Source organism: Columba livia, chromosome 2 (assembly GCF_036013475.1).
Source record: "Columba livia isolate bColLiv1 breed racing homer chromosome 2, bColLiv1.pat.W.v2, whole genome shotgun sequence".
NCBI lineage: Eukaryota > Metazoa > Chordata > Aves > Columbiformes > Columbidae > Columba > Columba livia.
In genome coordinates this window covers 73,921,748-73,935,454 of record NC_088603.1, presented here as the reverse complement: position 1 = coordinate 73,935,454, position 13,707 = coordinate 73,921,748, and the positions used below count along the sequence as shown (strand labels likewise).

At 35.4% G+C, this 13,707-nt stretch overlaps 1 protein-coding gene across 3 annotated transcripts in view; it reads left to right on the top strand.

Moving 5' to 3' along the window:
- Nucleotides 1-13,707, top strand: part of EXOC2 (exocyst complex component 2) — a 133,666-nt gene that overhangs the window by 34,097 nt on the left and 85,862 nt on the right. For all 3 annotated transcript variants that reach the window (XM_065052522.1, XM_065052523.1, XM_021293321.2), the window contains 2 exons: nt 937-1,061; nt 12,940-13,020. In XM_065052522.1, coding sequence (XP_064908594.1) covers nt 937-1,061; nt 12,940-13,020 — 206 coding nt within the window. The remainder of the gene's footprint in view (nt 1-936; nt 1,062-12,939; nt 13,021-13,707) is intronic.

The window sequence follows — 13,707 nt, the reverse complement described above, 5'->3', positions numbered from 1 at the left end:
TTGTCTGATTCTTTTGTATTAGGGAGATGGGTTTGGCCTGCAGGGAGGAGAAGAGACTTTAAGGATTAAAATCACATGTTACATTTGTATTTCTGGGGTTGTTTGTGATAGTGCTTTTATAATGAATCTAGTAGCATAACTACTGAGATCATATTCATCACGAACAACAAAAAAATGCTATGCAATAATTAAGAATTAGTTGTGACATATCACTTCTAAAATAATTCCAGTCGCTTGCAAAATAAACGAAAAAGTGAAATTGAATGTAAACTAGCAAAAATCCAGGAATATTAGGAAGCTAAGATAAAAAGAAACCTACCATACAAACAAGAAGTTGGGGATTAACATTTCTTCATGAAGCCTCCTTCAAAAACAATTCCATGGACTACATGTGAAAAACATACTTTCATCAAGCAGGAATCTGTTCAGTGTTTATTTTTGCACTAATATTGTGTTCAATTCTGAACTGTATGTCTGAACCAACATAAAAATATTGAAGGAGTTCAGAAAGTGGAAGTGTAAAAGCACTGTGAACTGCGCTGCAGAGTTAAACAAATGTCATTATTAGAGAGACTTCTAACATTGCAGTAGTTAACCCAGTGTACTAAGTGTACTGGATTGTACTATTACCTATTTAATGTAGTACGGGCAGTTCACTAAGAGCAATATTGCATGTTTAGAAGAAATTTCTTAACTAATTTGTATTATAAAGAAGTCTATTCCATCACAAGTTATAGGATCTCTCAATTTAGGATTAAGACTAAAAACCAAAACATTTTTGGACTAAGAGTAAATAATTATTGTCAAGAAGCACACTTGTTAGCAACTACTCTGTCCTTAATAGTTGTGGCAAAAGTAGCTGGTTTGTTTTGTTTGTTCATTAGGTGACATTATTTGTTGTTTGAATGTTATGGTGGTTTTCTTGTTTGTTTTCAGTTTTGATCAGCTCAAAACGGCTGTTGTGAACTTGAAGAAACAAGCTAATAAGAAGAATGAGGGGAGTCTAGCTTATGTGAAAGGAGGTCTCAGCACATTTTTTGAAGCACAAGATGCTCTGTCAGGTAAAGATGCTCTCCAATTTCTATATATAGTATAAAAGAAAAGACAAGATCTGCATGTATGGTTGAATTTAATATTAAAAATATTGTTTTTCTTTGCATTTTCTTCTAAAAGTGTGTAATGAGCCCAAAATTTGTATTGTACTGGTCACTGGGACTGGCTAGCTGATTGTTGTGGTATATTTGCAAAAGCTGACACCAAATGTATCTGACAGGAATGGGAAGGATTTGATGCATCCGCTTAGACCACAAATCCAAAAAATACAGGAAATGTTGAACTGGAGATGATAGTAAGAGGACTTACAAAATCTACCAATATAAAAACCTGATTTTATGATGCCTTATCCCATAGTCAGACTCTATGACTTACATGAATGTTCAGTAAACTCTGACTTGGGAAATCAGATGGCCTTTATATTCTATTTGCCATAGGGAAAATGCAACACACTAGGGAGATTACCTTAGCTGTCTGTGATATTTATATATATATATATATACACTTAAAACATAAAATTTCTCTCTAGTAAAAGCGCATTGTGGGCTACTGTAGTCCTGTCTAATTAGGAACTGTACTGGGTAAGAAAGGGACAGTGCTTGGCCATCCCCAGTAGGTTTGATATTATGTGCTGTCATCCATGGCTATTGTATATTGCAGGATTATCATTCCTGATCGTTGATCTTGTGTTATGGGTACCACAGTGTAAGAAAACTTATATCTTCTCATAGCCTCAGCCACACTAGCACTTCCATTGGCTTTAGGAACACTGCTTTAGAGAACAGTTTTCTCATGGCCCACTTGCAGGTTGCTCGCTGTCTGATAACCACTTCCACGTGTGAGGGAAAAGGGAAGGCAGTGCTGTCTCACCTCGTTGTCCACCCGTATTCCTGCCCCAGGCAAATAAACCTGTCACCTGCCCTTCTGATGACAGCGTTTTCAAAAGGGGTTGATAGCTTTTGGCTGCCTGCCTAATTTTTAAGAGAACTTCTACTACAAGTGTGGACATACATGTTGTGATGGGGAGAAGACCTCTTCTGGAGACATCTTCAGATTTTTCCTGTGAAGAATCTTAACTCCTGAACATCTTTATTACTCTGCCCAGAATTGACCTATTACTGATCAGTTTTGGAAAACCTTGACCTAAATCTAGGTCGATTCACTAACAGAAGGGAAGTATTAAAGGATTTAGTGGAAATACTAAAGATTGTGGTGATAGTTGTAGGAGAAGACACTAAGACAAATCAGCATTTGGCATTCTTCAATATTTTTAGGCAGAGTTTTTATTAAAAGTTAGGAAAAATGATAATGGCCTATTTCTTTGTAAGTCTTAAAATCTTGAAAATACTGAAATGCTAATTTTTCTTAAATAGTTCAAACTCCTAAATAATCCTGAAGAAATATTGGAATGTGACTTGTTTTTCACAACCAAATCTGCTTTACATATACAATATCAAGTGCTCCAATAGGTTCAGAATTCTGATTCCAAACAGTTACTGCTATGGATAAAAAGTAGTGCGGGCAGACATTTGTGTTATCTTGTAAGATTACTTTTTGGACTTAGTAGGATTTACAGAAAGCTAATGCAAGCCATAAATGTTGCGAGGTTTTAGAAAGACTGAACACAACTGAGTGATTGCTTTTTTTCTCTTGTCCTATCAAAGTGTAGGCTTCTTGCCTTTGGAGACTGGTTTTCTGATAAATGGAGAGGCCAGAGAGCTACTAGGAATGTGAAAAATACTAATAAAATAATGATAGGGAAAACAAACTCATTTATTTCACTAAATACTGTGTTCTCAATTTTTTGAAAAAAATCTTATAGCTGCAATATTGGTTTACATCTCGTATCTGTATCAGAGTGGTGTTTTTACCTAAAATCAGAGTTTATCAGTGCAGTTCTTTAGATAAAATATGAATTGAAAACTTGGGATGACTCGTGTGGTTCTTGGTGCCACTTTTCATCTGTAACCAAAGTGGCTTGTTTCAGTTTTCTTCCCAGTGATTCCCCTTAAGTACTCAGAAGGAAGCAGACTTGTAGCTTGTGTTGCTAGAAACAGTGAATTACAATAGTACTAAGAATGAATGGCCTTGATGGTGTTGTAAAAGAAAATCAAAGACTTGAAGTCTTAATCTGTTATAAATTCAAAGTTATAACACTGGACTTCAAAGGATTTATCAATACAATACTTAGTTCTTAAATTCTGAAACCAAATTTTAATGAGAATGCAATGCAGGTCACAGCTGCCTTATGTAGCATTTTAATATGCATTTCTCTGTTGAAAATTCCTAATAAATTCACATGCAGAAGCATTTTTGATTCTTTTCAATTAAAAATAAGTCCCTTAATGCATATGAATTTTAGCTTTGTAATGCAGAACTGCGTATTTGCCCTTTCTTTCCCCCTTATGCAGTACATTTTTTGAGGGAATGTAGGTGGAAAAATTGTATATCCTTGGCAAGACTTGAACCTGTGGTAGGTACAATCAACAGCTAAGTTTGATGTGGAGAAGCTTCCAGTATCAGCAAAAGAAAGGGTACTTCTGACATCATCATCCTGCACTACTGTCAGTTGTTAAAGCTTTTCTTCAGAAAACCAAACAAACAAAACCTTCATTAATTTGTAGGCACAAAATTATGAAATTCAAGCTCTTTAACAGAAGATTAAATTAAAAATGCCATTATACTGTGGCTATACAGTGTTTGTGCACAGTGATGTAAGGGCACATTTCTGTCCTTACAAATGTAAAGGTGAATTTGTATTTCTTATTTTTTCATTTTAAAAGGTGCAACTAGAATTTGTGTGCCATTAAACAAAGGTACATGAAGAACAGTTTATATTTGAAAGCTGAAAGATTGTTTCAGCACGAAGTATTACGGACATAGCCTTGGTTCTGCGAACTTTCCTAATTTGCTGAGCATACAGCAATCACAGATGAAAAGTGACTCGATGGAAAATCATTACTGAATACTGTTTTCCAATATGATTTCTGTTTTCCTGAGGTGTCTTGATTTGGCTTGGGTTTTTTTAATTCACTTCCTCTGAGAAGATTTCTAAGATCTAATGCATTTTCTGAAGATACATTTTGCCATGGATGACAGCACATTATTGCAAAAAATCAGACACTCACTTTTCCCCTTCAGATATCCTAGAACACAAATTCTAGCACCAGTGCTTTATAAACTGTAGGTCTGTTTAGTTGTAGAGCGGAGCTATCTGTGTACAGTTATTTCTCCTGGGTCTCCTGAAATTGGAGGAGGATGTTACTTTTTGCAGGAGGCTAACTTGAAGAGGTATAACACTTGCTTTACCAGGTACTTCATCTTTTTGCACATCTGTTTATACCTGCTTTTTTTTTTTTTTTTTTGAACCCATACACTTGTTTTAACAGTGTTTATTTTAAATACGTGAGCTTGATCTGGAAGACCCTGAATTACTGATTATGGTGTAGCTTTTTCAATTAGCTGCGATCAGTAAGATCAGTCTGATCTTGAGTGTGCTATCAGACTGTATGACACACTTAAATGAGTATTAAAGTTTTCACAAGTAAGCAACAAAAACCACAAAAAGCTATCCTGAGATGTTTATTGTATTTGTTTTTTAGAAACAGTTTGGCCTATTTGACCTCCTATTTCCTTAGTAGAACCCTTGCTTGTTTGGTTTAATTTCTTGGAAGATAGAATTGCCTTATCAGATCCTCCTGTCTCTCTGCCCGTAGCTTGGCTGCCAGTGTGACAGTGACTTTGCTGCGGAGGAGCCGTTCAGCAGGAAGTTTGTTTCGTCAGCTGAAGGCAGCTGTAAACTGAGCTGAGGGGAACTGGGCTCACCTCAATTTGACCCACTTGTCGATGGTGGGGAGTTCAGCTGATTTATTTCCTGTCATTCTAATTGCAACCTAGACGGTAGCATTCCTGAAAGGGCTGCTGTTTATGTGCTTGTAGACAAGCCGTGTTTAATTGTCATGAACAAGTCATGTCCTGCACAGAAGTCTTTGGAGAATTAGCAAATGCATTTACTTAGAATGTATTTTTTTCAGAAGTGCTCTTTACAAAGAGGATTATGCTGCAGAGTTTCTTTTTATTTAAGGGAAAGGGAAAAAAAAAAACAGGGAAATGACCACTTCAGTCACTCACTTATGCAAAAAACATGCAAGTATGACATCTGTATTGGCAAGTAAAGAAGATGTTGTGTTGTCTTTGAAACACAGCTACATTGAACAAATTTGAGATTTAGATTGAACTTGCTGATTTGTCATGGCAATAGTTCTTGTGCAGTTACAACTACAAACACATTTTACATGATTTTCAGGAAAAAATATGCACAAAAGAAGCACTGCTGGCTATTATAGCACTATTCTTTTTTTTTTCCTCTTTCACTCCTGTTCAGATATGTGGCTTACGTGCATGCTAGGATGATGGAGAACTTGGACTATAGTTGGCATTTTATCTAATAACTTCATTAAATACATAGCCTAGGATAATGTTTACCTGGCTGAAATGATCCTATATCTGGTCAATGCCTCTCTTCTGCCTTTCTCTCTTCTGCCTTCCTATAGAATATTTTTGCACTTCTTTCCCTCAGGCCCATTCTAGGATGAGCATGACAGTGATCCTGGATCTGATTCAGTATTCAGCATTCTGTTGCCATTATGTCTGTTAAATTCGTTTTTTTCTGAAACTAAGATAAAATAAACCACCAGATCTCTATTCAGTTCAGAGACAAACTGACAATTTGAGAAACTAAAAACTGATGCTTGTCAGTCATAGAAGTGTGCCTTTACTTCTGGCTTTTGAAGAGTTGTGTCATGTTTGAATTTGAAAAGAGTACATACAGCAATTTTTTCATGAGTGATTCTAGACTGATGACTAATCTTGAAGTGGTTTTACATTGCTAGCTCCATGACTGTTTTTGCTAGGTAGTACGGCTTCAGACTGTTATACCAGGTTTTGCTTGTAGCACATTCCTTTTTTCTAACATATCTAATTCACATTTTCCCAAATAATATGGATTTTTATTAAACGTATGGATGTGAGTAAATCAAATTCAAACATATGATTACTGCTTAAATGTTATGCACCTGACTTAAAGTAGCTAGAAGTGCTCTGTGTGGTGTGTCTATTAATCTTGTCTTCCTTATCTCACTTCAAATGATAGAATATAGTATTTGCAGGGTAAGAAGTCTGCTATTATAGCAGGTATATATGGTAATCCATAGAGGTTAAGAAAGAACAGGACTGTGGAAACAACCTGGCAAGGATAAACTAAGATGTTCCATGTGTTGGCCATGTATTTAATAGAGTATCAGTCACTTCAGAGTAACAGTTTACATGTGGGTCTGTGCCCCACAGTAGATGCAAGTTAAGTTTAAGAATTAAGGTCATGCCTCCAAGTAGTTATGAAGCAATAGCTGATATGCTCTAAGCTCATGGTCTAGCTTTCCAAGTGGATGCTCATGTCTGGAGGTTTGAGGTACCCTTGTGCAACACTTCTATGCAAAAGCTGAATAAGAAGCTATTGTGCTATAATTGTTACATATTTCGTCCTTGCATTTATGGGCCTTCTCATGTACACACAATGGAAAAATAGACATGCTGATTTGTTTGCTTGTGGAGAACTTGTGTTCTGAGCTTGCAACACCAGATAACAAGGGGTGCATTGCAACGAGCGATATATGGTGAAAGAGAGGTCAACTGAGAAAGCTTTGAGTGCTGGTAAAGCATCTAGGTGATGGTGCAGGTAGTTTAGTCTCAGGTGGATGCTTCTTCATGCAATGTCTATGATCTCTTTCTGTAGCAGACCCATTATTATCTTAAGGCAACTCTAAAAGGCAAAGTTATGTGGTCGTGATTGATAAAAGGCTCAAACTTTCATGCAGGTTTTACCGTAGCATTGCTTTCTTTCAGTGTCTCAAATAAAGAGATGGTCTGATTTGAAAAAGTGTGAAACAGCAGGAGTTGTCTCAATCCGTAGTGAAATTTCTGTGCCCAAGCCTGTACCTGGCTTTATGCTGTCTGCTCAAATAACTTCTTTTAAATCAGTAATTGTTTTAGAGATGTAAGCTGATTACTAGCAGAATTTCCCTAAATGCATGCAGTCATGGTACCTTTTAGTTACTATGTGGCTGTCATGCTTTATGATTTTGTATTTTTGTATTTTTCAGTTAAATTGTTTTGTTCACATCTGAAAAACAGTAAAACATCAAAGAGAAAGATTTTTTTTTTTTTTTTTTTTTTTTTTTTTTGGGGGGGGGAGTGCAATTGCATTTTTCAAGTAGGAAATACTGAAGTTGATTGCAAGTGTCCAGAAAATTACTTATGATTAAATTTGAGACAGACTTCACCTACAGCCATGAAACCAGCTTAATTTCTTATTATATCATTCCATTTTGATTTCTATACCACTCTTAAAATACATGCAGCATTTAAAAGCTGCTTTTGTTTCTACCATTAGCTATCATAGATCCAGAAGGTTAGCACTGTGTTGGTAAAAATTCAAACATTTTGATGTATCTTGGTGAGGACCTGGATCCACCCCCAGAATTTTTAGTGGATCCATAGCAGAATAATAAACCCTGTTTTCCTGTCTATTTCTGAGATATTTGCCTAGAAATATCACACTTGCCTTATACAAACCTGTGTGAGAACAAACTTATCAGGCCTTGCAGTGTTGTTAGACTACAGTTTTTCTTTCTTATTTCCGTAAAACCTCCCTTCCTAGCACCATGCTTTAATATTTTTATTCATTTTAAGTATCTCATATTTTCTTTTCTTTTTCCCCACTGTGCTGAGTAAACAGCTTGAAAAAATGAATGCTAGAGAAACAAAACACAACAAGGCGATGAACGACAATACATTTACTTCAGTATTTTGTAATTTCTGCTTGGATTAGCAATGTTTACCAAAATAAAGCCAAGTTTGCCATGCAATTTGCAAAAATATCTAGAAATCTTAAAGGTGAAAACTTGACACAAACCAAACCAAAAAAACCTTAGCAGTATTGACTAATGGCCTTAGTTACAAACTTCAGGTTTTTTAGCTTCTCTTAGTGTAATGTATTACCAGCTCTGTTCAGGACACGCTGCCTTATGTGTTGTTTTTTGTTACTATTTATAGTTATGCATTCCTGTTGAATCCATACATTTTTACCCTACGTGGGGGTGCTGTCCTCATCAATAGCCATCTTATGTTTTGTTCAAATTGTTGATCTTTCTAATAAAGGAAACCAAAGGCATTTTTATTAATCTGTTGGCATAAATCCTGGAAGCGTGTTAACATGTGTTCTTCATCCCTCCATATCTCTGCCTGGGTGCCAAGTTCTTTATAGTTACCACATCAGATCTTCAGAAATAATTTGCTGAATCAGGTTTTCCTTTTTTTGTATTCTTCCCCCTCCCCCCTTATTTTCTGCATCTGACTAAAAGGGTTTGATTCATTTCAGGTACTTTATTTTTCCTCTCTTTAACCATATTTATGTGAAAATGGGTAAGATTTTCAGGTCTACCAAATGCATTTCTAGCCATCTTCAATCAGAAAATAGCAGAAAACTTGCTTCTGTGTTAATTTGACCTGAGTTAGGCTGAGGAGGTTTTGAGAATACCACTCTTGGTGCCTATCTCAAAATGTGTTTTTAAAACGTCTAATAAGTAAATCAAGAATGAAATTTGCAAGTCAAAAACTGCACGATCCTGGCAAGTGTGGTTTAATTTGTTAGCTTTATGGTTGCCAAGTAGAAAACTGTATCCTTACTTAGATTAAATAAAATTGTTTTCATCACAAGCAGCAATGTATTAATTGCAGTTTATTTTACTGCAAGGACTGTACTAAGGCTTATTTGCCAGATTTGAATTTGTATGTTTTTACCAAAAATAACCAATCTTGTAATATTTAGTCACAGTTTAGAGACTATGAGCTCTAAACTTACTCTCTTCACTATTATTAGTTAGTATCTCACTGCAGCTCTGAAGTTTGCAAGCCTTTGAAATATTCTGACTTAGCTGGAAACTTGAACATTTATCGGTGAAGATAATACAAAAGACAGTTAATTTTCTGTCCTTAGTTGAAGCATCTGGACCTGGCATTGCTATTTATTGTATGCTTCTCACAGTAGAGCTCCTCAATGATGGTAAACAGACTCTCCTAGATTTCTAACTGCTGTTCCAGCTTGTATAGCTTGTATTAGGTAAGTCCACGTTAACTGGCAATTCAAGAAAAAAAATCCTGTCCATCCTTTATTTCAGGTCTTCAAAGACCTAAATTTTTCTCCTTGCTCTTCTTACTGCAGCCAGTGATGAGTTGAGGATATGAAGTTGTATTGAAGTTAATCTCCACTGCTGGCTCCTCTGGGAGGTGGAGGCTGGCTTTCCACCTGCCCTTGGCCATCTGCTCCTTCTTCTTCCATTGTATTGCAGTGGTGCACCTGGGGCAAGATTTAGACAAGGTCACTGGTCAATAAAGAAAAATCTCTTACTTACTGAGTTAGTTTTCCACCAAATCATCGCACTATGGCTGCCCTGCAGCTGTTTGATTGCTAGATCCAATAAAAAGATGCCTGTGGGTGCACAAGAATGGGGATTGTCCCAAACAGCACCATCTCACCATTACATGGGTTTAGTGCTCTACGATAAAAGAATAATTTGAGTATCTCTGGATTCCTTCCAGTCAGATTAGGTCTACAGCTATTTTTCTTGACTGCACATAGTTTGCTTGTCTAAACTTCTAACTTGGAGACTTCTTGTCTGGTCCCCATGGAAGGGACGTGTACTTAGCGTTTTAAAAATCTGTTGATGCATACAAAGTAAGGTTAGACTTTCTGATAAAGTATTTTTCATAACATTTTTCACTGTGAAAACTTGAAACTTTATTTTTGTAACTCAACTTTGGTATTCATATGGATGTACTTATTGCAAAATCTGAATCTGTGTAAAAATACATTCTGTACACAAAGTAGCATGTTAAACAGGCAGAAAGATATACAGGAAATCCTATTGTGAGTAGAGAGTAGTTTAGGTAGGTCTACACTTCTTCAATATGTCCTAAAATACTTCATTTTAGACAGTGGTTCAAAAATACCTTTTTGTTTACACTACCAGTTATATATGTTTAATATACTTTTATTGTTATTCCACAGTGCTTTCCACCTTTCTGGAAATTGATAGCTTGTATTATTTTTATATTTTGTGCCATTTAGGTGTTTTTCTCTGCCTGAACACACCTATGAATTTGCTTAATGGAATTATTCTTCCTGGGTTTCCAATACCACTATTTCCAAGCTAAGAATTCAAAATATTTTATGCCAAGCTGCCAACTTTAAATTATACCAGTGTGAAAAAAAATCTGGTCTTCCATCTTCTAGAAAGAAAAGAGGGGAATAGTACTGATATTGTATATTCTTATCTAAAGGACATGAGAAAGAGAATTGCTTTGGAGATGTGTTTTAAAACTTTCAGGAAGTGGTTAATGATCGGACAATTTCTAAATAAGCTGCTGTCAGTATAAAAAACTACAGTTTATGACTTGGCATTTTTGAATGTGCTAACATGGTAAATCTTGGTGTTTCAAAACTTCTTGTTCTGTACATTAAAGGAGGTCTTCATCATGTTTGGCATATATTGGTGATAAAAGGTGCTTTGATATAGAGATTTAGATGTTCTGTTTTGGAAATTCTTAGGTGTGTCCCCTTCAGGAGTAACATTATGTAATAGTTAATTGGTCAGCAGTTAATGCTAGTAATGAATAGTTCCAAAATACTAAATTTTAAAAATCTTTAAATGAAGCTTAGTTTTTTATTCACATCCGTTTAGAAAGTATCTTTCAAAAATATGCTTTGTAGAATATTTTCAGAATATTTAAATTCAAATCATTACACTTTGATGTGGTTCCAAAAGTACTCGCAATATTTGGTTTTATGTTGTGGTTGCTTTTCTGATGAAATTGCCTTTCACTATGCAACATTAATTGCAGTTTAGTAATTGGCTGCCTGTGACTGAAACCAATGTATATAAATGAAATAGTATCATTAAAACCTTTAATGTTTTTGTTATAAAATTGTAGAGGTATTCTTGTAGGTAGTGTCATATATACAATATGTGCTATGGTTAACAACACGCCATATATTTTAAGATAGACCTCTGTTTCTTAAAATATGTAAGAATCTGTTTTAATTCATTTCATTTAAGTGTTGATTGGTTTAAGAAATATGGTGTCCTAAATTAGATTTATTTTTTCCCCTCTAATGACTTTAATAACAAAGACAAAAAGGTGCTTTTGCCTTTTCAAAAAAGCAAAGCTGTTTTAAAGTCTTTCTGCAGGATCCATTTGAAGGGTCAAACTTAGATGTTTGAAAATAATAGAATTTTCCCTTTTTTTTTTTTTTTTTCTTTCCTTTTAAATCTCTCTCATTCCCAAAACCAGTAGGTGATGACATCTGAATGTGCACGTTATAGGCAGTTTGGGATGTACTTTAGACTAGTTCAGGTACCACCCACTGGATTAAATTCCAGGTATCTCCTGGAGCACATTAGATATACTCATGGAATGCATCTTCTAGTTTTGTTTCGTCTTAAAAGAATCCAGCTGAGGGACTCGGGTTGCTCTGCCATGCAAAGCAAAGCAAAACAAGATAAACCGGGACTATTGGGAAACTGGTTTCAAAACTGTATTTGTGGTTTGAGCTAAAATATGTCATTGCCACTTTCTTCAAAGCACTGAACATCACTGTTTTCAAGTGTAGCTTAGCTTCACTTCATTCTACTGAGAATCAGCAGGAAACTGTACAAGTATTTTTTAGGGCCTTAATTTTGTCTGAAGCAGCAGGAACTGATGACTATTTCATAGAAAGGATTTTACATACGTTAACAGATTGAAAATTTAAAATGCAAATAATATTTTAAAAATTGTTTCATGTATACTCTATACATGTATACAGAAATGCTACCTTCAAAAAAAAAATCTATATGATCTATGCTGGTTGTACTGTACAGAGAGGAAGAGGGAAGGAAGAGTGTGTAGGAGAGTGTGAGTAGAAGAAAGGAGTATCTACACTTCTTTTATTCTTTCTATTTCCAGAGTGGTATGGTGTAGTTAAGGTATGCTGGTAAATCTCCCTCTTCCTGAAAAAGAAGATATAATAAACCAACAATTTAATGTTGATGCTACACATTTCATGTCCTTTAGTAGTATGATGTGGAAACGAGTTGAGGCTCTTGGCATTTTAGGACAGGAAAAAATGGCATCTTCAAAAAAGAAAAAAAAAAAGTCAATCTCTCCTCCATTTTCACATGGCTTTGAGCAAAGGCATTGTGATGCTTCTGTGTAATGGTTAATGCAGTGTGTTGCTACAGGATACTCATAAATTGCGTGTTTTGAGAGTACATTTTTAGAGATGCAAACAACTGGTGAGGGAGGGTTTTAGCACTTGATTTTGGGATTATCCAAATTCCCCATGACTCTTTTTACCCTTTAATTATTGCTGATCTCTTTTTGGTGATATCAGTGTAAAAGCTTTGGTCTACAAAGCAAAAGTATTTTGTGTTTTAATGATGCTTACTTTTTAAAATACTAAATTGAATTAACATTTGTACTGCGTGATTGCTAATTGGGATTGTTCTTTCCATGTGTTGCCTTCTTTTTTTTTTCCTTGAGCGTTAGTGTCTTGTTCAAGAAGATACAGGAAGTCTGTGTTAAAGTAATGGTTAAAATTCTGCAGTGTCTGGCTCTAAGCCCTGTCCTCCACTAGACTCTGCTGCCATGAAGCATGTTTGTATTTTTTATGTCTAACAAGAAAAATAACGCTTTATTTTTAATTTGTAAAATGTTTAAAAGTGTCACTTTGATGTAATGTATTCCCACCTATTAAAATGTTCTGCATTTTAACTAGACACTTTATTCCAGCAATCCATCAAAAACTGGAAGCGGATGGAACGGAAAAAGTAGAAGGATCCATGACGCAAAAACTGGAGAATGTTCTGAACAGTAAGTTTTGTCCTTCCAGCAGCAACTATTTATGGACTTCAGACTTTCTAACAAGCTTTACTATATTCCCAGGAATATGATAGAAAGTAGAAAATGGTACAGTATCTCCTACCTTTTTCTATCTGATGGCAGTGATTTCAGGGTGTGATAGTACACCTTTTGAAATAAGTAACAGCTTTTGTCAGGACTTTCAGCAATGTTTGTCATAATAAAGAAAATAAATACCAAAATAAAGATGTTCTAGAGCATTTACTTGAAATGAATTTTGGTGGCATCTCAATTAAATCAGGAGCTGTATGGATAGACAGAACTGTAGAAGGATGAGCAAAGCTAAATACCAGGATTGTAAGAAGTCTGAGCAAAAGAGGTAAAAAAAAAAGCTGTTTGCAATAACAAGGTCTATTAACAGAATCTTTATCACTTAATGTGCTGCCATTTAGACTACTTGGAATTAGCATTCTTTTAAGAAACTTTGAAAAGCTGTCAGTTATTTCTTTACTGTTTCTCTCTATTAACTGTAAGGTTGCATAGAGAGAGACGGCTTGAATTTGCTGCACGTCGGTATGTGTTTCATCAGATCAAAAAAGTTACTTTTTTTTCATTCTGGGATTTCTGCCAAGATAATTTTACTTTGTTTCATTGTGATTTTTTTCACAGAGGAAGGGATGTTTCCCTTAGTGCTGTATC